The 27,342-nt window shown below is 40.2% G+C and overlaps 1 protein-coding gene across 3 annotated transcripts in view; it reads right to left on the minus strand.

Moving 5' to 3' along the window:
- The window catches only part of KDR (kinase insert domain receptor), a 142,483-nt gene that overhangs the window by 21,400 nt on the left and 93,741 nt on the right, over positions 1–27,342 (minus strand). The window contains exons 1-15 of one of the 3 annotated variants that reach the window (XM_081054277.1): positions 22,607–23,005; positions 18,884–18,977; positions 17,264–17,460; positions 14,183–14,313; positions 13,774–13,942; positions 13,053–13,192; positions 12,253–12,430; positions 10,531–10,645; positions 10,278–10,441; positions 8,136–8,292; positions 6,930–7,053; positions 6,317–6,425; positions 5,338–5,658; positions 3,135–3,281; positions 2,664–2,795 (exon numbers count right to left, since the gene is read on the minus strand). In XM_081054277.1, the coding sequence (XP_080910403.1) occupies positions 2,664–2,795; positions 3,135–3,281; positions 5,338–5,658; positions 6,317–6,425; positions 6,930–7,053; positions 8,136–8,292; positions 10,278–10,441; positions 10,531–10,645; positions 12,253–12,430; positions 13,053–13,192; positions 13,774–13,942; positions 14,183–14,313; positions 17,264–17,460; positions 18,884–18,977; positions 22,607–22,673 (2,245 nt within the window). In that variant the 5' untranslated portion in view covers positions 22,674–23,005. Of the gene's footprint in view, positions 1–2,663; positions 2,796–3,134; positions 3,282–5,337; positions 5,659–6,316; positions 6,426–6,929; positions 7,054–8,135; positions 8,293–10,277; positions 10,442–10,530; positions 10,646–12,252; positions 12,431–13,052; positions 13,193–13,773; positions 13,943–14,182; positions 14,314–17,263; positions 17,461–18,883; positions 18,978–19,064; positions 19,151–22,606; positions 23,006–27,342 lie in introns of those variants that run through there. The other 2 variants (XM_081054278.1, XM_081054279.1) reach the window with 2 other exon arrangements.

The raw sequence follows: 27,342 nt of genomic DNA on the forward strand, positions 1-27,342 counted from the left end.
CCTAAACAATAATAGTCACAAACTTCTAACTTGGATGAAGTCTGTAATGTTGTTAGTGGATAATTTAGTTCGCAAAATGTTGCAAAGTGCCCTTCGATAGATGAATGGATAAAATAGATGTGGTATATATACACAATGGAATACTATTCTGCCATGACAAAAGATGACATAGTGCCATGTGCAACAACATGGATAGATCTTGAGAGTATAATGCTAAGTGAAATAAGTTAGACAGAAAAAGTCGAGAACCACATGATTTCACTGATATGTAGTATATAAAACCGAAAACAACAAAAGAACAAGACAAAAAAATGAAGAAACAAAAACTCATAGACACAGACAATAGTTTAGTGGTTTCCAGAGGGTAAGGGGGGAGGGGGGTGGAAGATGAGGGTAAGGGGGATCAAATATATGGTGATGGAAGGAGAACTGACTCTGGGTGGTGAGCACACAATCTGATATATAGATGATGTATTACAGAATTGTACACCTGAAACCTATGTAACTTTACTAACAATTGTCACCCCAATAAACTTTAATTTTTTAAAAAAATGTTGCTCATGAAAACTTCCAACAGTAAAATCTTAAAATAATTAAGTATAGAAATATTAATGTCTTCAAAGACAAGCATAGAAAGTGTTTGGAGGAAGAGCCAACTTTGATGGAAAGAAAACAGATCATGTTCTATTAAGAAGAAAAGTATTTCCATTTGGAGAAGATAAACATCTGGTTTTACACTGATAGTCTATGTTTTGATCTATATAGAGTTTGAGAAAGGATCATTTAAGAAACCAAGTAGGGAAATCTTTGGCCAGAGAGTTATTGATGATCACACACCTACTAGGTGCTCTCATATATCACTTTAAATGTGTCATCCTACTTAATCTTAACAACCCTCAGTTTTCAGATGGAGAAACAAGCTCAGAGAGGTTAAGTTACTTCATCAAGGACACACCACCAGTTGGTAGAATGTTCAAGAGTTAAACAAGGTCTGTCTGACACCAGTTAACCACTACATTACCCTGTCCTTGTGTGTCAGGAGCCTGAGTGAGAAAAAGAAAGCCAAAGTGAGCACATGCAACATGGTCCAGCAATATGAGTTTAAAACCATTCATGAAGAGAAAGAGAAAAAGCTAGAGGTCGACAAGGAAAGCTGCAGAAGCTCAGGGCTCCAGAGGACAGCTCTGAGTGGAGAAATTAAACCCAGAGGAGGCTTTCCACTACGAGTGATTAGCAAACAAGTGATAAGGAAGCAATTATCACTTAGGGTTCTCATCGGATGAGGGCAGTGTGAATCGAAGCTATGAGTCTCCCACTCACAGAAACCTCAAGAACGCAGAAAGACAAGTATTGAGTAATTAGTTAGCAAAATACGAGGTAACAGTTGAGAGACACGCATCAAGGATATGTGGAAATAGATTTTGTTTCTCTGGTGGTCCTACTGAAGTAACTGACACACAGAGATTTTAAAATCCATTTAAGCAAAGTAAAAAATTCAAAGATTCAATTGTCTATATAAGTTTGTATGTTAATATTCCCATAATAACATTTGGGAACCTAGCAGGAAAATTAAATATTTCCCTCTTCCTTTTTTAGTATTCTCTTCAGGTGAGAAGTAAATATAATCCCTGTGCCAATATTACCTCGTTGGATATCAGCAACCAGCCACAGAGAGTCAATGGAGATGAGACAGAGCTCAGGAGAGAACTGGAAGTCTACCTTAGGATTTGCCCTAAAACATGAAGCACGTTGGAAGGGGCCAAACCACCACATCACTTGAAATCTTTATTTATTTCATGCACTTGAAATCTTTATTTGCAAGTGCAGTTTATAAAATGGTTATAAGCCTACAGATTTGAAAATAAGTCAAGGTATTGAGATGCGATATTTGGCAACAGAGATTTAACAGATTAAAGGGAGTACATCCTAGACTTTGAGAGACACGTTAGAATGAGTTCATAGAAATCTGTCAATTCCTCCATCTGTCACCATCCTTCTTTCTTCCCCTTGCATATCATTCCTTCACCCACATAATGCACTTTCATTGTCCCCTTGATGGGTTATTTTTTTTAAAAGGCATAGGAATATACTTCTGAAGATAAAATATTCTGTCACAAATTACCTTTTCCATCTGAGAAAAATGCCAGATTTCAATCATTCCTGCATATACATACAAGTTTCCTTTCACATTTAGGTAAGAACTCAAATTTTTCCATTTCAGAGAAGCAATGATCTATTGCTCACAAATGAATCTTAATTATCCAGGGAAAACTATGAACCTTTGTGACTATTTGGATAGTGTTGATTTTCATGGCTAGGCAGTAATTCTAATGTTTTTCCAAATAAATATAGAGGTATAATTCCATAACAAGTTAATTGAGCCATTCAGATGAAGAAAGAATCAGGGAAAAAAGGATATTCTATCTGCCTGGCTATTAATTTTTCTACAAGGAGAACTGCAGAGATAGAAATGTGATGCAAATAGAATGAAAATAACAGTAATTGTGTTTTCTGGTTAAAATAATATATACTTATAGTAGAAAATTTACAAAATACAAAGAATATCAAAAATCACCTATAACCTTCCCAGAACCTAATGTGTATATGTAAGATACAAGCTAGTTTTTAAAAATCATCTGGTATGTTTATGAAGTCCCACTGACCTTCTACTATGAAAAATGCCTCCACTTTTGCACACCCAAGGACATTGCATGCCTGGCAGGTGTAGAGACCTTCATCCTCCTTCCTCACCCTGCGAATAGTTAGGTTCCGGTTTCCATCTTTCAGTACGATGCCTGAAAAAGGAAAAAAAAAAGATTATTTTTATTTACAACATGGTCTGGTGGAGTTTTTCAGGAATATTTTTAAAAATATGAATGTTGCTCCTCATCTTGGGCTATTATCTAACTCCAAAGAGTCATACAGGATCAACTGCTGACCCATCACCGCTGGCTTCCATAAGAATTCAACAAGGTTCTGAATACTCTGATTCTGAGTCTATGAAATGAGCTGGACCATGGACAGAAAGATTGCTATTTTTTTCCTTCTAAGACAAATGAAGAAACAATATGGATTTTAGACAACATCTCCAGGAAAATTCTGCAACCAAAGAGAGATAGGCATGTTCTATTCACCTGAGTCCTCCACAAGTGTCTCGTTATCTTTAAACCATGAAATCCGTGGAGAGGGATTCCCAGATGCTGTGCATGAAACTTCGATGGTTTCACCAATACTTGTTGTCTGATTCTCCAAGTTTCCGGTCATCATTGGTGCTATACGTTCTATGCACACACAAAAAGAAAACAGAACATTTAGGTATAGTATTTGAAATGCTTTGAGTATCAGTAAACTGCTGATTTACCAAGCTGAACACACACAGGTTGATAACACTACCACTGGTCACTGAACAAAGTGAAATGAAACCAATAGGTCAGGACAGCTCATACAGATGACTGTATCTCTTTGAACATTCATGTTAGTGATTCAAGCTGGTAACCACATCATAAAACAAAGGTTGTCAGCTTCTGGCTTTTTCCACCTATCAGATATGGCTTCCCTCCCATGAAAGCTCTAGCCAGAGGCACCCTAGAATTCTGCCATGTTTCTCCTAGAAAGTGCAAAACTTCAGGGTAATTCAACAAACAAAGAATGCCTTATGTGTACTTGGTACTTTTTACAAATCTCATTGATACTATTTCTGTCACTCACTCTCAGTCACGATGGACAGGAGTGCTAGCCTTATTTTACAGATGAAGCAACTGCAGTTCAGGGGATTAAACGACTTGCCCAAGTCCCTGCAACTAAGTAAACAGGTGAACTAATAGCATCTGGTGAGCCTAAAAGATTAGTCCAACGCTTTTCCATGAGAACACAAGTAAAACAACAATAACCTAAGGAAAGTCCAATTATTTAAATTTAAAAAAAATTAAGCCCATGAGTATTTGTTTACATGTACAGCAAAACTTTAGATTTACCCTTTTCCTGTAAATCATCAAAGTGCTGTGGCAATACCTTGTCCAAATCAACTGAACATCAAAAGGGATCTTACTGAAAGAATCCATTTCAACACTTGGCAAAATGAAATTACTTCAATAAGTAAACTATACTGGAGTTAAAGTAAATGTCCTGGATTCTAGTCTGTTTCTAAAAATAATGTTCGGGAAACAACCTGGGAGTCCTTAAGGAAGTAACCAGCTCATTGTGAGCATACAGTTCCTGGGCATGGCAAAGCCAGGAGCCTCTTTCACATTCCTTTCTGAATTCTTCCATTAGCTTGAAACCAGACGAGTCACCAAGGTGAACAGAAAATATGGTCATAAATGTGATGTGATTTGAAGAGTCCTAGAATGACTTCACCCCCAAATATCTCTTCTCTCTACACCCGAGTCTTACACTAGCAAGTCTTACACTATTCTAGTGTCCATCTGAAGATACCTCTGAAAAATATGCCAAGGCCTCTGAAGCCGGTATCCTCAAAAACTGGGTATAGATTAGTTTACCTTGGCAATTCCCTTCATAACAATAAAAAACAGAAGACATGCATCCTAAAAACTAGGAAGGACACAAAGAACAGGAGAAAATGGAAGGCAATGGCACAAAGAGAAACTCCCCAAATTTGCCTGATCTGCCAAGACAGAGCCATGGCTACACAGATTTTGTGCAAAGCACAAGGTTAGATGAGGTGCAGAGAGTGGCTTCGAAGGAAATTTTCAAAGTTATGTGCTCACTAAAATTGTCATCTCACGGACCTTGAACTACGCTGAGATGACACAGAGGTACAGGCTTTAGTGTAGCACCCCTCCCATGGGCTCTCATAGGTCCTAAACAATCCCCCCAGTACATTCTTCATGTAGCAGGTATCCCACTAGCATCTAGCACGTACTGCTATGTTCTAGGACTGGAGCATAGCATGGAATAAAACAGAAAACATTTTATGTCCACATGGACACAGAGACCTTACTGTACTATGACTGCCCATGGATATCTGTGTTCTCATCCGGTCTACCTGTTCACCCTCTTAGCTCACACTAGACATTCAATAAATATGTGTCTATTTAAATAAATGAATGCCCAACGATAAGGCAGAAATTTCCCTGGTTCAGGCTAATCCCTTGCAGAGTTATTCCACCTTCACTGATTGGAAAGACCCATGCTATTTTCTCTTTTTAATACATCAGTTCACCATTATTAGCTTCCTTCTGCCTCAAATGAATAAGACAAGTGTGTACCAGTCAACTTCATAAGTTCTTAGAGGATGGCAATCTTGGCTCAGCACCTGAAAGCACTACATTTAAGGCATTCTGATGGCCTCTGGGAGATCCAGGGTTGCCTCCCTACCTAGGACTGTCAGCTGCCTGACCACGCAATGTCTTTTCTTGGTCTTCCTGTCCTGAGCAAAGCAGACGTAGTTTCCTTGATCCTGCAAGGATGCATTCTGGAGCTCCATGATCAGAATGACATTTGTGCTATTAGAGAACATGGTAGCATTCATTTTCGAAAAAGCATCCAAGTTCTTGCAAACAGGTGGGGGCACAGCCTGTGGGCCAAGTTTGTACCATGTGAGGTTCTCAAATGTAGTTCTGTCTGCGCTGCACAACAGAGACACGCTCTCCTGCTCAGTTGGCTGGGCGCCAGGCTGCAGAGTGATTTCAGGACCCCCTGAAATGTAAAACCTGTGGTTAGAAGATAATAATTCCACTTGGGCAGCACACTATTGTCTTCTTGTTGCTTTCCAACTGCTGTAAAACACCAGGGGAAGTGAAGCTTTAGCAATCCCAGATGATATAATACAAGGAGGCAACAAAACTGGACAATTCAGGTCCCAAAATATAATTGTTGTACCAAAATATATTATTTGGAAATGTAAATTTATCAACTCTCCAATCATCTAAAGCTTAGCCATAAAACTAAGATGAATAGACAAAACCAGCATCGGGAGGGCACTGCTCCTGTCATAACGGCTTCCACAGAACCAAACCTTGTCAACTGGTCACCAACAAGCCCACCAATATTGACTGAATCCCAATAAGCCAATCACTGTGCTAGGCTCTGATGACAGAAACATGAATATGATGTAGGACTTATGATTCAAAAGCCTGTGTGAAACACTCTCTCTCCAGTGAAGTCAGATGGTTTGACTTCAGATGAGCCCAGGATCTACCTGAGGAATTTCAATTCATGAACAAAAGTATCATTTATCAATGCAAGTCCTCTCCCTAAGTACCATGCCACTCATAGGAACGGCAAGGGCTACAGAGTATCAGACAGCACCTACTTGGCAAGAGAACCAGCCCACCCCTCGGAGAGCAATACTTACTGGTCACGTGAAAGGAGATAACCCTCTGTCCTCTCCCAACTTTGTTGACCGCTTCACATTTGTACAAAGCTGACACATTTGCTGCTTGGATAACAAGGGTACTTACAGTCTGTGGAAAAAGAAAATCCCAGGCTATAAACAAAGGAGGCGGTGCTTATGCACTTTTATTCAGACTAAAATCCAGCCGTCCCCACAACCGCTATGACCTGCCTACTCCACTCATACTACTACAGTGACCACTCTCAAACCTATGCAAGTATAATTATGCTGGTGGAGCTCACACATTACACAAAACGGGCTTTTGAAACCATGTGTTTTAATATAATATAGTTTCTCATTTTCATACTTGTAAAATCAGAATCACCTTACAACAGATGTATAGATTTAATGGCATATGTGTTTTATCTTTCTCTAAGCTATGAATAAGACATTAGTACATCTAAAAGTCAATGGTGTTTTCAAACTGACTTAATCTGCTAGTATTTTATCATCTAATTTATTTGATTATCAATCTCCAATATTTCTCACATACTATACCCTGTTTCCACACCATCCTTCCATAAAAGAGAGAGAAAGAGAGACAGATTTTCAAATTAAAGAACTTTAAACTCACCTTGTTTTTTCCTTCAATTAGGGCAATTTGATTTTTGTTGACTTCAATTTTATTTCCCCCTTGGAAATCCTTCACATTTCTCCATTCTTTACAAGTATATGGGTTTGTCATTAATACAGTTTGACTATAAGAAAAAGATAACAGATCGTATTATGATCTAATTTTTCATTAATTCAAATCAATAGTAAGGAAAGGAGCCAGACTTTGGTTATTATGTTCGCAGGAGTAACTTTCAATACACCCTACCATGTTACCAGAGTTGGTGCCAATTAAAAATAGGCCTCAGCAATGAAGGAAGAGGTTCTAGGTAGATTCATTCAGGATACAGGAGGGAAGCAGCTATTCTGGGAATAAACTTCCATTCATAAATTGGATCGACAAGACAATTCAAGTTAATTTAGTTCAAAGGAAGCCAAGGAAACTCAGAAGCCATTGGGCTCCTTAAAGTAATCTCTCTGGGACTATGGCCTTTGTGTAGGAAATGGTGAGCATCTGAGGAAGAAACTAGCAGTAGCCATCTCAAAAACAACAACAGGAAGTGAACTGTGTAGGGTGGCGGTGGGTGGCTTGTTGTTATTTTTTTTTTCCTAAGGATGTCTGGACTTGTGTTAGAACCTGATAAGCTGGGCCTGAGGCTGAGGGCTGCAGCTAGGTCTATCTGTCCCTTGCAACCAGCAGCACTTCCTCAAGATGAACCTTCTCCCAGATAAGGAGAGATACGGAGATTTGTATAAAGAAAGAAAACAAAGATGGGCAATTAGTGAAGTGAGCAAAGAGCCTGCATTTGCAAAGGTACAGCAGGGCTAACCTAGGAAGAGAGAGCTAGCTAATCTCAAAGCAGAATGCCCCAAGGAAAGGAGATCACAGTACCACCTGAGGGATAACTTTCTTTCTTTCTTTCTTTATTTATTTATTAGTTTCAGGTGTACAAGACAAGGTAATACTTAGACGTTCATCATTTATATCCCTCACACTGTGAACCCCCCTCCCCCCATCCACTATCCCTCCGACCTTGAGCCATCACATTATATATATAAAATTATAGTTGGCATTCATTAATGTTTAGCTTCTGGTGTACAGTGCCATGATCAGGTATCCACAGATAACTTTCTTAAAGATAGCCATCTCAGCTTAGAATGGAATCAGATTAGAGCTTGGCTGGAAGAAATGCAAGAAGGCAGGAAAAGAGGGCACGGCCCTACTCACGTAGGGTTGTAGGTGCACTCTTCCTCCAGCTGCCAATACCAGTTGATGTAACTTGGGGGAGGAACAGCATAGACCGTGCACGTCAGCGTTTGGGTGGTGCCGTACTTGTAAGAGTCCACTGGAGAGATGAGAGATTTCTCGCCAATCTGGGGTGGGACTGGATATGGGAAAAACACCTTTTGAATTGTCAATCAGTTTTGAGGAATGGAAAATAGAAGTTTTCAGCAACTAAAGCCTACGTATTTCTTAGCAGATGATTTTGCTCCCATTTGGTTTCTCAAAGAATATATAGACTTGGAAACAAGATACCTGACTTCTAGTGATACTGCTACTATTACTACTACTACTACTACTACTTCTACTACTACTACTACTACTACTACTACTACTACTACTACTACTATTACTACTACTGCTACTACTAATAATAATAACAATAACAATAATAACAATACAATAAGCTGAATGACTCTGTGCATATCTCGCCACTGTGTGCCTTAGTTTTTCTCATCTACATTATAAGGATAATTCTCCTTGTCCTCCAGTCTCATAAGATTAGGGCAAAAAGAAAAGGACCTGGTTGTGAATAATATCGTAAATACATGTATTATGTAACGAGTATTGTTCTAAGTTCTTTACATTGACTAATTCATTTAATCCACACAACCACTATTATTGTCCTCCATTTTACACATGAGAAAAATGAAACATAGAAAAGATAAATGACTTGCTCAGGGTCACTCACCTCTTCTGCTTCTCCATCATCTCCCTCTCCTTCTTCACCTTCCTTCCTCCCTCCCTCTCTCCCTTTTCCCTTTCTTTCTTTTTTGGCTCCAAAGTCATTCATATGAAACTATTTCCTCATCACTTTCAACCTAAAGCCTTAGATTATACTGTCAAAACTTGACTTCTTTTTTATGCTTATTTTATATAGCAGGGTAAATGCTAGAGCAAGTCAAATGTTTAGTTACTTATCAATTAATGATATGGGGTTATTCACTGTCCATTTTTATATCTTTATTTCTTGTTCATTTCCTTCCCCCCACCTTACTTATCAGCTTTCCACCTTTTCTCCACTCCCCAATCCTCTACTCCCAAGTGGCTTCTATGCGACATTTCTGGATGCTGTTATCTTTAAAATACTCCCTGAAGCTGATAGCCCAGCAAAGAAATAAAGCCAACTTCAACAGACATACAGAGCAGTGGCAGGATATATGGGGAAGCAACTTCATGTCACACAAGAAGATTCTGAAGTTTTAATATGGCATGCCAGCAGGGAGAACAAAGAATTATAACAGAGAAGAGTTTCCCAAACTGTGTTTGGGGCAAGATATTGATGAATTTATTGGTGGAGGAGGGGATGCTCGGGTCAAATAAGTTTGTTAAACCTTGAATGCTTTGTATCTCTCCCCCTGGAGAATGGCAAAACACATTAGCATATTAAAGGCCCTGAGAAGTCCTGCAATAAAGACACCTGTTTTACATCAACTTAGCATCTCCCACATTTACTTGATTATGACACCCTTCCCCCCTCCCCGCACCCAGTCACTTATGTATATCTTTCAATTTGGGAAAATAAAGCAAATCATCCTTAAATCAATAACTTACTATCTTAGCTTTCCAGCCTCAGAGTCAAATCCTAGACTCCTGCTTAAAAAAAAAAAAATGGAAACACTTCCAACCAGCCGACAGTGTCAACCTGCCTGGGCATCACAGACACATCAACTACAAAGTCAAATTAGAAGCTTCCCACAAAATTCAAAAAGAGTCTTACACATGTGCATGCCAGGTATGTAATGCTATGAGACAGGAGCAAAGTTAGCACAGCTTAAACTTGTGAACTGTCCCCATAGGCATTCTTATTTCACAGCATTTAGCCATCGAGGGGAGATCTACTTTAATCTTGCATTTGACCACCAGACAGTTCATTCATACAGCCTCTTAAGCAAACATGTCCACTGCACACTGTTCTATACCTCATTTCAACTCCACTGCTCTGGACCATTTTAATACACCAGAGCCCATTCATGATGTGACTGGAACAGCAGGCAACCAAGGAATGGTGGCTTGGCTGTTTAGGAAGACATAATCAAACTCTGCTTAATAAATTTTGGGCAGAGAAGGAAAACTGCATGGACTCACCATTCACAACCAGAGATACTACATGGCTCTGTTTCTCCTTTGAAATGGGATTGGTAAGGACGATAGTGTAATTTCCTGTATCTTTTTCACTCACTTCCATAATAGTCAGTACATGCCCCACTTTAATTGTGTGATTGGACTCAATGGGTCTTCCATTTTTATACCTATGGGGGGGAAAAATCCCAGGAATCAGTACAATTTAAGGATTTGCTTTCATGTGACACAATGCTTTACATTTATTTCCAAGAGTTACCATTTTATTTCTGGGGGAGGGTAACCGAGGCACTTCACGGGCACTCTCACACGGTCTCCCACCGTGGCTTCCACCAAAGATTCCATGCCACTATCAAAGGCAACAAAAGGTTTTTCTGGAAAAAAATAAAAATAATTATTCTCATAAATGTCAACTTACTGTAAGTGGTCATTTGGTTTATTATTTCATTTCAAGTGAAGATGTCTGAATTCAGAGAGTCCCCATGTTTCCTATAGGTCACATTCTAGCTTCTCCCAAAACCCCCGGCTTTGTGTTTGCTTTGCTCTCTCCCCAAGTTCACTCTGCAAGCTGATTGATTGCTCAAGTCTCAAGTCAAGCTTTTTCTCCTCTGTAGAGCTTTCTCTCAGTCCCCCAGGGCTGCTTGGGTGCTCCTTCTCCTCCGCTCCTATGATGCTATACATACCCCACCTGTGCCTGAGGACTCAGTCGTCAGACATCTTTGCTTCATCTACACCTTGCTCTACTCTCAGGCATAAAATGCCATTCACAGCGTCATAAATTTATATCTCCTGCCCTGACTTCTCTAGGTTCCAGGTTTATAAATTAAACGTCTCCTTTTGGATGTTATAAATTAAATGTCTCCTTTTGGATGTCAGTCGTCAGACATCTTTCCTTCATCTACACCTTGCTCTACTCTCAGGCATAAAATGCCATTCACAGCGTCATAAATTTACATCTCCTGCCCTGACTTCTCTAGGTTCCAGGTTTATAAATTAAATGTCTCCTTTTGGATGTTTAATGGGCGTCTCCAAATGAACCTACCCAATCCTGTTTCCCCTAATCTTACTCTCTTCTCAATTTTCCCTATCTCAGTAGATAAAATCACCATTCACTCAGTTGCTCATGCTAAAAACTCAAAGGTCATATTTCATTCTCTTTCTCTTACACTCCACAGCCAATGAATCAATAGGCAGATCCTACTTGGCTCTATCTTCAAAAATATATCCAAAGTCAGATCACTTCTCACCACTTCTACCTCTACCACTTTGTCCAAGCTACTCACCATCTGTCACCTGGATTATTGCAATTAGCCCCCTAATTAGCCTCCCTATTTCTGCCTTTACTCCCTAAAAAAAACAAAAAAAAAAAACAAACAAAAAAACAAACAAAAATCATAGTAATCCTAGCAAAACATAAGCCAGAACACATCTTTCTCTCTCTCTGCTCAAAACCCTTCTAAGCATTCTCATATTATAAAACCCAAAGTCCTTACCAAGGCTTATAAATTGGGTACCACATAAATTATCGTCTAAACTGAGACATTTATGTGAGTGAAAGAGAATAAATAAGAAATTATTTGCTCAAAGCCCCACAGAAAGTAATTAAATCCAGGTTTCTCCAACTGCAAAGCCCATGCTTATTCAAGTAGGACTCTCAGCCTTGCAATAAAATGAAAATTTGAAAACTATCTTAGATAATAACACTCTGCTTGTAGTAATAACAATAATAGCAGCAGCAACAATTACAACAAGTACTATTTAGTGAGCATAAGCGATATACTGGCCCTTCTCATCATTAATCATTAAAGTTAGGATTTGAACCCAAGCTATGCTCTTGACCTCTAAGTCATGTGGCCTCCCTAGCAAGAGTTCAAAAATATCTTCTGAATGAACAAAACAGGAATCACTAGTGGACCTACATTTATATAAATTATCTCACTTTGCACGGCACAGCATAATTTCAAAGGAAATCTTAGCTTACCGTGGACCCTGACGAATGTGCTGTTCTTCTTGGCCATCAGCCCACTGGAAGCCACACAGGTGTACCACCCTTGGTCACTCCGGTTTACATTAGCTATAGTGAAGGTGCTCAGAAATGTCTTCATCTCACTCCCAGACTGGGCTTTTAGTTCCCGGTTTACAAGTTTCTGATGCTGATGCTGAAAAACGAGATTACTGAATTTCCAAAGTCCAGCATAACATTACCCAGTAGCTTCTAGATACCCACAACACCAAGTCTTAGCCCTTGGTGAACACTATTTACTGCTAATAGAGTGACTTCAGAACTTGTAACACATTTCGACAATATTTGGTTTCAGTAGAAATAAATGGAATCAAATGAATCAGGATTCTTAGAACCTCACATAGTGGGAATGAGATGGATATGAACTTCAGAAACATAGGCAAATAGGGCCACTGTTTAAGGAGAAGTGTGTCTCATGCCACTTCTTGAAAAGAAACTCCACTCACTCAAAGGGAAAATAGATCAAGGACTTTGGAGAACAGAGAAACAACACAACCTGGGAAGATGTAATCACTCAGAGAATACTACTCATCACTGCCTGATTATATCAGTGAGACAGAGTTGTTGGCTTTGAATCTTTTTTTCCATGGATGCTGTCTGTTCTGCAATTCTCTTAAAATGTATGGATGTGTATATTTGTGTGTGTTAAGGCATTTACATTTTATCTGGCTAGAGAGATCCCTATCTCTCGCAAGCAAACTCTGTTGGGGCTGATTATCACAATATATAGAGATCTGGCTTTAAATTGTTAGTGTTACCTTCAAAGAAGGGTATTCCCAGGTGAAGTCAATCCCCACATTTAGTTCAGTCCTTGCTGTACAATTTAAAACAAGCTTCTCTCCAACAGATAGCTCAACTCCGTGAGGGGGGCTCAGAACCACATCATAAATTTTGTACCCTAGAGCAAGTAAATTGAAAAAAACAGAACATGAGAGGGAAAACAAATCTACAACTTGGCACATTTTTTCAAAAATGATGCAACTTTAAAACATGCCATGTCAGCTTTCCCCAAGGGCCTCACCAATACTTGGTAACTCCCAGAAAAAATGGCCCAGAGAGATTTACTAAGCACACCTATGGGAATCTTAGAGATGTAGCTCCATGGATAGAAAAGTAGTGAGATTTGAGTAGTCAATAGCCAAAGGGGCCAGCTTTAGTAAATTGCTAAACTTTTCATAATACTGGTATAATTAAAAGAACTGATGCCAAGCAATGCTCTGAACATTAAATTTTCCATAAAATATGTTTCAGTTAATAGTATTCTTCTTCATTCTCAGTCTTGGCAAGAAAAGAAAAAATCTTGATTGTGCATAGGTTTATTTGATAGAAAAGCATATAGATATGAGTTGCCCAACACCATATTTTGAGTTAATATATTTTGCAAATCCCTTACCTTATACCTTGTACCTTAATCTCTAGGATCTTAATATAGAATGCCTTTATTGTCTGATAATCAAAATGTAGAAAAAAACTTCTTACCTACAACAGCAACTATGTACATAATAGACTGATAACTTTCATCATTAATTTTTGCTTCACAGAAGACCATGCCAGCATAGCTAATCATGTAGCTGGGAATAGTGAAACCTTTCTTGCTGTCCCAGAAAATTCTGTTACCATCAGGAACAAATCTCTTTTCTGGATACCTCTGGGTAGAAAAATGAATATCAAATATTTAATCAAGTGCTATCCAAAAGTGGAGCCATATAAAATGACTACTAAAGAATTAATATTTTTAAGAATACAAATTGATTTTATTTATGGTCATTTGACCCTCCCTAATGGATCTTTAAATCTCATTATTGATGTTATATTATAAACAGGCTACCCATCTTAATATTAGCTTAAAATTATGAAAATGTAAGAGATGACTGAAGATGTAACTTACTGCACAAAGTGACACATTGAGGTTTGAAATGGACCCAAGACATGGAATCACCACAGTTTTGTTTTTGTTCTCCGTGATGTACACAACTCCATGTTGGTCACTAACAGAAGCAATAAATGGAGATCTGTAATCTAAAAGAAAATTTAATTCCATTTAATTAATGGTATTTAATAGAAAAGTTGGTTATCTTTCAGGTTCATAAACTCTGACCAGAGAATTCATGGTCATTAATTCATGGTCATGAAATGTCATGGGAATGACATTTCACATTAGGCAAAGGAATCCACAGGTCGATCTGCTGGTAGATATCTGGCTCCAAGGATATACTGCAGGAGGGGTGTGTGTGTGAAAAATCTGAAAGAAAACTCCCAGAATGGGAGTGACTCCTTTTATAAGTATCATCAATAAGTAGAATATATTTTATAGGTTCCACATTTAAACAGGTCGATCATTATAATTTTTCTTTTCAAAATGAAGGAGCATACTTCTTCATTTTTCATATACATTTTCATATACACAGATACATTTTTCATATACACTACGTTTTTCATCTATATAGATTTTAAAGTAAACTTAAAGTTAAATCTGTACACTTTACCTACTCAGTTTTATTGATGTTAAAAAAGTCCATGTTCCCTTTCTCTAGGCAAATAATGTAAATGCCATGAAAATAATTAATGGATTCCAAAAGACCTTTATTTCTTAAACAAAAAATAACTAACAATTTTTGAATTCAACTATTTCAGAGAAAATTTTATGTGGGTATTTTAAGACTGAAGACTAGGATAAGATTCTTTATAAAATAATGTTTAATAGTTATCGCATTTAGTTTAAGATTCAGCAGTCGTTAATATCTTCGATGACAAAAACTTGAAAAGTCACCATGGCAGAGTGAGACGAAAACAAAAGAAATTTTAATGTCATTGAAACATTGTTCATACAATGTTAATGCGCTGCTGGGAAACTACCCCATTCCTCAGAGATAGAGATGATGTGGTGTGAAGTTAAGTTTGAAATCTCAGAGAGATAATGGTTCAGACTGCTATGCCCAACATACCTGACTGAGCATTTTCAGAGCTCTTCAGTATGATTGGCCCAAGTGAAGAAAGAGTTAATTAAACCAAAGGAGAGAAAGGCAGCTAATTCTCTGGAACAGCAGAAGTTTGGTTTCCTTCCCAGCTGGAAAGCACAGAAAGGCAGCCAATCCAGCCCATCACATGCCATAGACATTATCTTTCGAAGCCAGGACCCACTTCCTGGCTCCATCCACTGGTGGAGGGGATGGGGTCAGAAGACTAGGGAAGTAAGATGGGAACCAGAGGGAACACTAAAGTGCTGTCCATAGGGAATACTTCAGTGTTTTCCTTCCCATTGTTAAACTTAATGACCAAAATCTTAGAGCACCTCTTAAACAGGAAGCAGAATTTGAAGGTATACTCAAAGATGAGCAGTGTACAAATAAACGGGCCTAGGGCTTGCTACTTCTTAATGTGACCTACCTTTCATCGACATGCTAAGAAATGTTGCATAGTTAGCTTACAGAGCAAGCCTTCGCTTGCCTTTGGAAGCTAAATTAACCCCTTGACGTAAGACTAAAGCTATTCAGTAAATCAATTGTATTTCAGTATCCCCAAAAAGGAAACAAACAAAATAAACCCAAACAACCACCCATCCTCTCAAAATAAAATATTTACTGAAACTCATGAAATGGATTTTCACATGTCTCCAAGTTTCCTGACTCCAGGGAGAAGGAAATAACGAAATATTATGGGAAAGGTTCATCTTGTAGTCTATTTCCAGACAGACTAAAAGCAGGAAATCCTTGCAATCTTCTGAGAAAGCCTGGTCTCCCAAGACTGCCAGATCAAAAGGAGCCAGAAATTCTTGAAGATCTGAGCCCTGTCTCTTTCAAATTCTGCAAAGGGGAGGAAGAGGGCACAGAATTCCATCTTGGATTGTGCTTGCCCTGGACAAAAATAATTCTCAAATATTACACAACCCAGGAGTGGCATACGTTATTTTGATGTGGTCTCCATTTTTCAATTGCACTGACCATATCACACAATTGAAATGTAAATGGAAATATGCAACTGTGTTTTCCAAAGCTGAGAAAATTCCTGTTCTATAAAAGATGATTCTGGAAAAAAGTCTAAGCCATCTTCACTTCACTCAAATCCTCTGGGATGTAAAGAGGTATATAAATGTATAAATAAAATGTGTACAAAGCTCATCTTCACTGGGAAAAAATATTTAGTACATCCAAGCAAAATACTATACACCACTTACATTTCCCTAAATTATATGATAGGTATCGCTTTAGTTAAGTCAGGTTTTCACAGGGAAATTCAGGTAGAAGATTTGTGAAACACAAAAGAAAGAATAATTCATATGATAAATACTAAATACATGTAACATTGTATTGTATCCTACATGGATGTTAAGTCGCCCTCCATGGTGTCAATCCCGAATTTCACACTCTAGAAGGATGTGGCATATCATACAAGATCTCAGGCCACATAAGCAAAGGAAACGAACATAGTCCTCGAAAGGCCCTTTGAGACAGCGTCTTCATTTGCTCCAGATTATGGGAATTGTTTATTATAAAATATAAGAGGGAAAAGAAAAGTTCCTATATACCAAAAAGTTCCAGAGCTTTTGGCTGTTTCCCTGTGCATTCTTGGGAAAATCTCCTACTCTGCTATAGATAACCTATCTCTCCACAGAAACCTCTCCATAATTCACTCCGAACCTTCCTTTTCAAGTATTTCAGTTTTTTTTTCTTCGCAAACATCAGAAGGCTTTTTATAAATCTCCATAGCCAATTGTGCACACAGATTTCCCTTGGAAATACAGATCAGAACAAAACTAATTGGGCAAATGAGATATAACAGGGCCCAAGCTCCAGAACAAATCAATGAGTCTTATTCTCAGAGGAAGCTTTGGGAGAGAAGAGTTTTGTATATTCCTGTTGGCAAAGAGCCTTTTGGGAGAGCCTTTTGTTGAACTCGATTCTTCTTTGTGCCTATTGTGTTTTATAGCTGGTAAATCAACGTGGGAAATGAATTTCTTTGAAGCACTTACCTTGGACGTAGACGTAAACTACCGCAGCCGTGCCTGTATCCCTGTAGAAGCACTTGTAGGCTCCAGTATCATTTCCGATCACTTTCGGAATTGTGAGTGTCTTACAGAAGAAGCTGTCACTGCACTCGGTCACCTCCACTCTTTTCTCAGAACCACTGTGATTGTTGGGCCAGAGCCAGTCCAAGTCCCTCTGTCCTCTGAAAAATGAATTCCAGGGACGTATTAATGTGAAATGCCACACTATGAGGCTGTTTCTAAGAAAGCAGAAGTTTTGGTTCTCAAACTTATTAAACTTCTCCACAGAGTCATAGACTTCTACCAACAATGACCGGTTCTATTGATAAATGACAAAAAGCCATAGACTCAGCTTCAGAAATCACTTGTAGGGATCCTGAGTTTTCTATTAATTAACTCATTCATTCACACAACAAATATTACGTGCCCAACATTATTAAAGACTGGAGACAAAGCAATGAATGAAAAACCATGTCGTTATGGAATCTCAGTCCAGGTGGACCAGGAGACGGGCAATACAAAAGTAAATAAACCTCAATAAAGCTGACATCCTTAAAAAAAGTAATTAGGATGCATTTTTTAAATCGTGGTTACAAGTACTATGGACAAAATATAGACGATTCAAAAAAAAGAGTGAAGAGTTCTGGAAGAAGGGGACTTAAGGAAGTGGGCCATATGGATATCGGGAAGAACAGTATTCCCGGCAGTGGGAACAGCAAATGTAAAGGCCTTGGAGTGGGTATATAGGTGAAGTATTAGGGGAATGGCAAGGAAGCCAGAGTGGCTAGACAAGAGTAGGCAAGCAGGAGAATGAGAAGTGAGGTTAGGAAAGAAAGGATGTCACTAAGAGCCTCAGAGGAACCAATGAGGAGTTAAAACATAGATTACTTTTATTGCAGCATTTCTCTGCAAAGTCCCAAGGAAGATAGTCAATGTCAAGAAGAACGTAACATCATTGAGCCTTCTTTCAAAGAACTTGAAATTTCCATGAAGTTGCAGCTACATTCATAAATCAATACCATGAGTTCTTGCTAGCAAGTGAGAAGAAAGGCATTCCAGAATATCAGGTGCGAACATGAAGTTCATTAGCTGTGCATAACACACACTCAGTAACATTAATGGCTGAATATTAAGATGCTATTACAGTCAGAACTTTATCATGAAATAAAGTGCATGAAAAGGACTAAACAAATACCCAGGCAGCACTCAGAGTATTATAAATATGGCCTAAAACTTCTTCAACTCTATCCTTTAAGAGAATGTTCTTAATTTTATTTATCCATTTGATATTTATTGAGTGTCTACTACATACTATATACTGTATGCGAGGTGCTTTACTGATTATTAAGATGTGTGTGTGTGTGGTGCGGGGGGAGGGGGGATGTTGGCAGACGGCAATAGAAAATAAACGCCAGCAAAATCGTGCCAGATTTTTGGGAGAAGACCTTTCTCATTTTTTCGTTGTTACATAATTTCTTAGAAACCTCACTACTTATACACAATTACTATAAAACTATTATAATTCTGCTATATGGAAATTATTTTTAGTCAATCAACAATAAGTTACTTGACACAGGAAATATGAATCTAAAAATCAATCCTTACCTGCAAGTAATTTGAAGAGTTGTATTAGCCATAATTGTAAGGATGTCTTTTTGTATGCTGAGCCTTGGTGGATCAAGAAAAACACTAGGTAAACCTAGAAACAAATTAAATAAATAAATGTAGTTGCCACTGAGTCAGACCCAATAGGAAACACCTTCTATACACAATGCACACTCCATACTTTAAAAGGCCTCTTCAGCAATTCATTGTGGAAAACTGCGAATTTACTTTTCACCATTCCCAGTAAAAGTTCACAAGCTGTGTCATAACAGGAAGAATGGGCAGATGGTCATAAACCAACACAACAGTTCTGCAATTCACGGAGCTTGGGTGGAGTTCCTGTTTTCCTGCATTGCCAACTTCAAGGTCTTACAAAAGGATATGGGACATTGAAACCAAGTGAACCTTCATCTGATGATCTCACTCCCTTGGGAAAGGACCCACTGACATTTCTTATAAAACATAGGATACACACATTCGACTAAACTGCTGATTAATGAATACTACTTAGAGAGATTTTCTATATAGTTCATCCATGTACCCTGAAGGGGATGGCAGTATCCATGACCTTGCCTCATTTTCCTTTATCAATTTTCTAGTTCACTTCCTCTGCTAACTGAACTGCCAAGGTTCAAAGACTGTACATTAAACTAGTTGAGAAGAATGGAGTAGAATACCTTCCAGCGTGATATAATATACCTGTTAATATACTTTTCCTCAGAGAATGGGACTAGAAAAAGCGTAATGCTGATGAATTACAACTGGGGAATTTGAACTTAATAATCAAAGCTCTGAGCTCCTCCTGATACCAAGCTTGGAACACAAGAAAAATGGCTTTACCTAAAAATACCGTGGAACAGATTTCCTCACCCTGGGTTGCTCCACAGCAAGAAAACTGAGTTCTCTGTCAACTAAATGTGATGAGCTACCAGGTATTGAATAAACATCAGAGAAAGAAAAATTATCCATGATGCTAGGGTCTTAACTGATATCCAGATCTTCAAAACCCCACTTTAAAAAGAGATTGATGCTGGGCAAGCATCCAAGCTTAATATGATCCCTAACTCACATCTACTAAGAACAAATGATTCTCTAGGCCTAAAATGGCATTGACCTTGTTGGGCAAATAAGAGATTACTAGCAAATATGAGAGACAACAGACTAAACAGAGTATGAGCAAATATCCAGGGCAAATATCCAATGCATTGAATGTGTGGACCCCAACGTGAACAGCTGCAGGCAAAATGATCTGATCACAGATGTTCTCACACATTCACCCAGATATGTAAAGTAGGTTGCTGACATAACTGTTGATTTGTTGATCAATAGCATAGTAAAAAATATAATCAAAAAATACTTTAAAACCCTGGAAATTAAATTATGTCAGTAAATCTCAGAAACGAATTGGCTTTGGTACTCACTTGTGTTTGGGGCAGTGGTTCTTAGACTTTAGGATGTGTCAGATATTGCAGGCCCAATATTCCTGGGCCTGCAAATCTGCATTTTAACAAGAATTTCAGGTTACTGGATCATACATGATCTATGGGCCACACTTGGACAATTATTGGCCTGAGTGGTCAGTTAATTAGCACAGCACTTTTTAATAGGAAAGAAATAACTAGCCCCAAAGTAGGCAAACAATAAAGCAAAATGTTTAAGAGCAAAAGAAAAGCCTTCCCAGAATGGAGTCCCTCTTTGTCTAAGAAAAGGAAAATGAAAACAATTCATTTGGATGTGAACAGATATCAAAATTGCAAAACACTAGGTTGAGAAACATGTAAAAAAACAGTAACTTAATACGATTCACACAATGGTCCAAATGAGAAATAATCCATTATTTGAGCACATTCATATGGGGGGAAAAATGATAGTAGAGACTAAGCTCTGCCCACCCCACCACCAAAATAAGAGATTCTTGAAGCTCTCTCATAAATTATTCTACAAATAAATTCACACTCTAGACATACTTTCCCACTTAAAAAAAAATTAAGATATGCCCTCCATTTGTGGGAAGCCAAAACAACACCATGCTATTCTAGACACATCTACAACAAAAAAAATTATACAACAATGCTATCAATAATGGTAACTTTGAATTCGTTTCTGTAGACCGACACTCAATTTTTTTTCCATTAAGCTTCATTCATTTTCATTGGCAAGTTTGAGTTCTGCTCTTCAGAAAATTCTAAAGACACAACTATAAGAAGTACATTTGCTACTACTCAATAAAAAGCCCTTCTCTGTTCAAGCCCCATAACCAAAATTAATTTGTGCACTGTTACCCTTCCAGCTCAAAGGCAGGAAGGCAAAACAAGAGTGCCTCTGTTTCCAGAATTTGATGGCACCAATTATACCCAATCCAATTAAGCAAGTCACACACTCCAAAAGGGCAACCTCATCATTATATTCAGGGCAACCCGATTAGTTTACTACTGCTGCGCTATGAAACACCCCAGGCTTAAAAGCAACTCACTTCTTTGTGGGATACAGAACAACCACATGTTCCAGACCTTCATTCTCTCCCCATAAAGGCAGAGAGAAGCTTGTCAGGGACAAATGGGTGTCCATGGTGGAGCTGGCCCTGATGCACCAAGTCATTAAGAAAATTCAATCACCATAGACAGATGATCTTTTACGGTATATGTGTGCCTTTTTTAAAAGACCTAATTCTTCCCTTTTGATACAAGGAATTCTTCCCTGAATTATTTGACTTTTTTTTTTTTTCCATTCACCACCCTCTCCCCTTCTCACCCTCCAAAGAGTGGAAATCTGGAAATCAGCAAACTGTGGCTACAGAAAAAAAGATGGGGGTGGGGGGCGGAGAGGAAGAAAGAAAGGAAAAAAGAGAAGAGAATTTATGGCATCAAGAGCATGTGTGTTCCTAATCTTGCAGGAGATAAATATTTGGTGGCAAGGAGAGAGGCGTGTGGCGTTACATCTAGTCCCGCTAGGTAGGTTTTCAGAATGGGAACTTCTGACCATTCGCTTACCGCAAGAACCAAAGCTCTCTCTGAAAGATGTTAAATTGTTTTACATAGGAAGGTGACTGTTATTTGGAGACACTCTGGGACGCTCTCAAAACCCTGGGTCCAAGCCCCAGTAACTTTCCCTTCTCTACCAGGAGAGCGGCGTCCTGCGCCGAGGAAGGCAGAAAAGTTTCCCTCCCCCTGGACCCCACCGCATACGGCGGATGTGTCTGTGAGTTCGAATCAGACTGGAACCGCAGACACGCGCCGCCGCTCCTCCTCCAAAGGCAGAGCTGAGCGCACGTGCGATCCCCGCGAACTGGCTTGCGCTCCCCGCACCGCTGCCTACCCCGGGCGCAGATGGGGATGGTACGCGCAGCGGGACAAAGTTTTCCCGCTGGTTCCCGCCTGAGGGAGTAACTCCTTCCTGCCAGCCTGGGGCGCCTTCCCACCCTCCCGAGAGCCGGAGGGTGTGCAGGCTGCGCAGGACACTCTCCAGCCGAGACCCCTGTCCCAGACCAGAGTCGTGGAAAAGAAACTGGGCTCAGGACACCACCAACTCGCAAGGCAATCTTGGGCCAGTCGCCGAGCCTCAGTTTCCTCGTTGGTAAATGAAAGAACACAAAGTGTCAAGTCGCTTTCAACTCTCCTGCTATGTGATTCCGAGTTAGATCCGGCCTCCAGATCCTCTCCGCCACCCCATCTCTCTGCCCGCACCCAACCTCTCCGCCTTCTTTCTAAGGAGCGGGTTCCTTACCCACAGAGGCAGCCCGGGTCTCCACGCAGAACCACAGAGCGATGGCCAGCAGCGCCTTGCCCTCCATCCCGCACCTCGCGCGAGGTGCAGTGCCCAGAATTCGGGCGCCGGTTCTTTCTCCCCCGGCCCGCCCCGCGAAGAAGGCGTGGAGGTGCCACGCGTGCCGCAGGGCAGGACTACCGAGCGCGCGGGGCGAGGGTGCCCTGGCTCCCGCCGCGGCGGCAGGGGCGTCTGCGGGTGCTGGTAAGAGAGGATATCCCGGCTGCGGGACACCTCCGGGCTTTCTGTAGCGTGCAAGTGATGCCCCCCGCGGCAGAGGAAACACGACCAGGCACTGCGTGCTCTCCCGGGGTCCCGGGACTCAGTACAGGGTGGGAGCCGGGACCGAAACTCTAGAGCGCAGGGGCGGGGCGATGCGGGGCGGGGGAGGAGGCGGGGATCCCTCTCTGCGGCCTGCCCCACCCCTCAGCCGGGTACCCGGCCAGAACCGCCGGCTTCCCACGCCCACCTCACCATCTCGCCACTTGGCCAGGGACAGCGCCTGGCCCGGAATGGTCCGAGTGAGAAGGTCCCGGGCGCAACGACCCCGTTTCTGGCGGAAATAAAATGTAGCCCGTAACGGGTTCTAAGCCACTCCAAGGTTCAATCGGTTGCTGGTCCCCCGAGATATTGGGGAGCAATATTGGGAGCTCAACGAGGGACACTGCGCCCTCAGGAGGCGCGCGAAAGTTTGGAAAGGGCCTCAGCGCTGCAAGAGACTGAAGTGGCTGGGGAACAGGTTGAGGACCAGCAGCAGAGTGAAGCAACTAGGGAGAAGCGGATAGTGAGCCAAGACGAACTCAGGATCGCAAACTGGCAGTGATTCCAGCCAATACGAGTGTTTTGCTTGGCCAGCACAGTTGAAGTTTAAAAATCTGAATCTGAATGCTTTTAGTGACAATATACACCTGCCCCGTTCTTCCAAGTTCCCACTATTTCCTCATATCTGGAAGCTTCAAGTGTTTTTAAGTTACCTGCCTAGCCACAAAAGGCATTTAAATTTGAGACACCCCCACCCCAACCTGGCTTTCGCCAAAAAATCCAAGTCAGGCCTCCAGCTGGAGGTACTCAGGCTCTGTCTGTCCTGCGAGTGAGGCTCTCAGTGAGAAAGGGCTTTTGTCCACTGTGTTACCCTAGGAGGAGTCCCTAGCATGAGTCTTCTTGGGCCCTAGGCAGAACCCCTTTTCCAAGCAGACCTTCCAGCCAAGCTACCCTTAGGCAGAGGGAAAGGAGGCCCAGCAGCTGGCTTCACTGGAGAAGCAATGAGGTGAAAGGTTCCAGATCCTGGGCACCCAGAACACGCTGTACAAAACCTCACAATTCTCTCCGCATGTGTAGACTTGTGGCGCTGTTGGGAGGAGAACTCGAATTCCTTTCTGACCAAATTTGTTCCGTCTTTTCTCCCCAGTTCTCCCGACTCCTCAGGAGGGACATCAAATGCCCCCCAATTTCATTAAATAGGGATCGTCCGGATCCCTCTGTCTCATTCCCAGGTGCTTCTGAATGACAACTTAAAGGACCATTCTTCAGGGCGATGAAGAGGTAGAATTATTATTTCTACATCTAGTCCAAACCCCTCCTCCTGAAATACTCAATTAATGTAAAGTGTTGCTTTTGTTCCGCAATTTTAAAAATGTTTTACTGTATTTACTCTTCTACTTTGCCAGGTTGACAGTTGAAATACTTTAACTCTGAAATATGCATATATGTAGTCAAAAAAACATTTTTTAATAAGAAAAGGTTTAGAATGAAAAGCCTTTCCTTCGTCAGAGGCAAACATTTTTATCTTTTCTTTTTTTCCCCAAGCAAAAGCAAATTCTACACACATATAAGTACAGCTATATCACCTCCTTCCTTCCACAGAGTAACCTTGGTATAAATACCAAGGAGCGTATGCTTTTATTTTTAATTTAAAATGTAACTTGGAGATCATTCTACATCAACTCTCAGGCTCCATCTTGTTTTTTTAAATAGTGGCATAGTGTTCCACTGTATGTATGTACTAATATTTAATCCAGTAGTTATTTGTTTGTCAGGAGCAGGAATATCCTTAAAGAAACTCCCTGCTTCCTGCTAGTAAACTCAGCAAAGAAAACAGGATGGGCTCTGGCAAAGTTGGATAAGGGGGAGGGAGATGGAACCTGATTTGGGGAAGGCAATTTTTCTCCATCTATCTCCAAACAATTCTCCTCTCTCAGCCTTATTTACAATTCATGACACTTCCTCTTCCATGTCTCACTTAAGAAGATAGTGTCTCCTCTGAATGCAAACCAGAACCTGCAGGCCACGGTAATAGCCCCCTGTAGAAGTCTTGGAGGAAATGATGCGTCTTTGATGGCCACAAGACCAGAATTTGGCAGGGTCTCAATGAAATCAGTCTACCACATTCCCTCCCACACAGCGCTTAGAAGTGCCTTGTGCTCATGAAAAATGACAATGTCTGCTTTACAAAAAAAAAGTCGGTCCCCTGTGCAATACCATTATCAGGCACCATTGCAAAGGAGTGATTTCATGAGTTAATCCAGCAGTACAGGTACGACCACCACCTATCAAACTGCTCAAATATGTTCAGTGCTCCATAGATAGAATTCAGACACATTTGGAGGCAAAATAGCAGAGTGGTGCTACATGCACAGACTCTGGGGTCACACTGGCGAGGCTTGACTCTCCGATCTACCCCTTATGGTCCATGTGGTCTTGACCAATTTACTAGCTGTATATCTATGAAACACAAAAGATGATAACAGTACCTTCTTTGTATGGTTTTTGCAAGAATTACAGGAGATATTCCATGTAAGGCACTTAGACTAGGACTTAGCACCTTGATAAGCACAGGAGCCTAGCGCATAGTAAGCCCCTGATACACATTAGGAAGCATTCTGCAAAGCTTATTTATACTATAGTGCACCATCTCCTTCATGCTGCTGAGACCTAAACTGCAAATAGGGCTCATTCATTCAACAACAGTTTTTGAGCACCTACTATGTGCTAGGGAATATACTAAAGGCTAGGGTTACAATAGTGAAAAGTAAAGCAATAACAGCATAAATGAACAGTATTCGCAATAGCTCCACCCAGAAAATATGTAACTTAATCACAGAGTACTCTGTATGTCCAGCTACTTCTTTTGACTTTCTGTACACAGAATATACATTGTTCATATCACCAAAGAACACTGCATAAATTGTACTCCATGATGCCAAATTTGGTTCCATCACCAGCAGTATTTTGGACTTCGTATCTTAAAAAGTAAATGTGAACACTAGCAAAAGGCTAGGAATTGTGCAAGTTAGATGATGAGTACATTAGGGTTCATTTTACTATTCTCTTTACTTTTACATGTTTAAAATTTTCCATGATAAAAAAAAAATCCTGTTTTAAGTAACTATAATCAAAGTGATGTCCAGTCTAGTATATAATACTACTGACTTTTCCACTGTCAGTTCTTGATGTTACCCTGGGAAATGATTGAAGCAGGTGGATAGGAACTTGTCCTTTTGACTTCATATATGTCTATGACATTTTGTCAGAACAAGAAAGTGTTACTTTTACAAATCAAAAATATAAATCAAGATCAACTGTCTTCTAGTGGCTGTTATATTTTGAAATATTGCCATTTCTTGATTATATATTTTCATCTATATGTAATCTTGTCTTTTCTTCATTTAGTTTGTTTCCAATATTTGTAATTTGTTAATGCAGAACCTTTGACAACCTTGCCAGATGTGGGCTCCGTTTTATAGCTGGTCTGTACTCATGACTATTATGTGTTGAGAGATTATGAGCGTACACTTCCTCTCTCATTATCCATCTTCCTTACACACTGACATTTATTTTACTCTCTTTGTGATTTATATTTTTAACTTAAACTTAAAATATACTTGTATGTTAAAAAAAAAAAAAAAAAAGAAGAAGGCTAGGTCACCACAAAGCCAGGCTTGCCTTAGATGTGTCTATCTGTGTTTGGTTTTATTCATGAAGTCTTACATTCTAATAAATATAAAGCAAACTCCCTGTCCTTTTTGTTAAACAGATGAAACAAAACTTCGATACATTCACCTGCAAAAGAAAAATTTCAGTTGCTATTGGGGGGGGGGGGTCCAGTCAAAATGGTGGAGAAAGTAAACACTATGCTAGCTTCCTCCCATGATCAAATTAAAATTACAACTAAATTATAGAACAATCAACCTGGAGAAAGAACCATTTAAAGACTAGCTGTACATAAGTCTTATAAGTAAGGAAATAAAGAAGAAGCCACATTTAGACTGGTAGGAGGGGTGGAAATGCTAAACAGGCTGGTCCCACATCCATGTGTGGCTGTTGAAAATTGTGAGGGATTATTTCAGCTGCAGAGGTACCTCCTGAAGAGCAAGGTGTCCTAGCCCCATATCGGGCTCCCAATCGCTGAGCACCAATGCCGGGAAGAGGAGCCCGTACAACATCTGGCTATAAAAATCAGCAGGGATTCTGTCTATCCTAGAGAGACAGAAGGCTTCTGGAAAGGGCCTGTGCACAGACTTACTCGCTCACAGGTACTAACCCTAGGCTCCTGCAGAGGAATGTTGGCTTGGGAGGCATCAGGGAGAGACTGAGTTCTGTGGCTTCAGAGCGAGGCTGGAGAGACAGCCGCCATTGTCCCTGTGTTGAACCCTCGTCTCGTGTAGCCAGTGGGCAGGTGCCATCTTTCTTGTGTTGAG

This window comes from Rhinolophus hipposideros (genome assembly GCF_964194185.1).
Source record: "Rhinolophus hipposideros genome assembly, chromosome: 1".
In the NCBI taxonomy this organism is placed as follows: Eukaryota; Metazoa; Chordata; class Mammalia; order Chiroptera; family Rhinolophidae; genus Rhinolophus; species Rhinolophus hipposideros.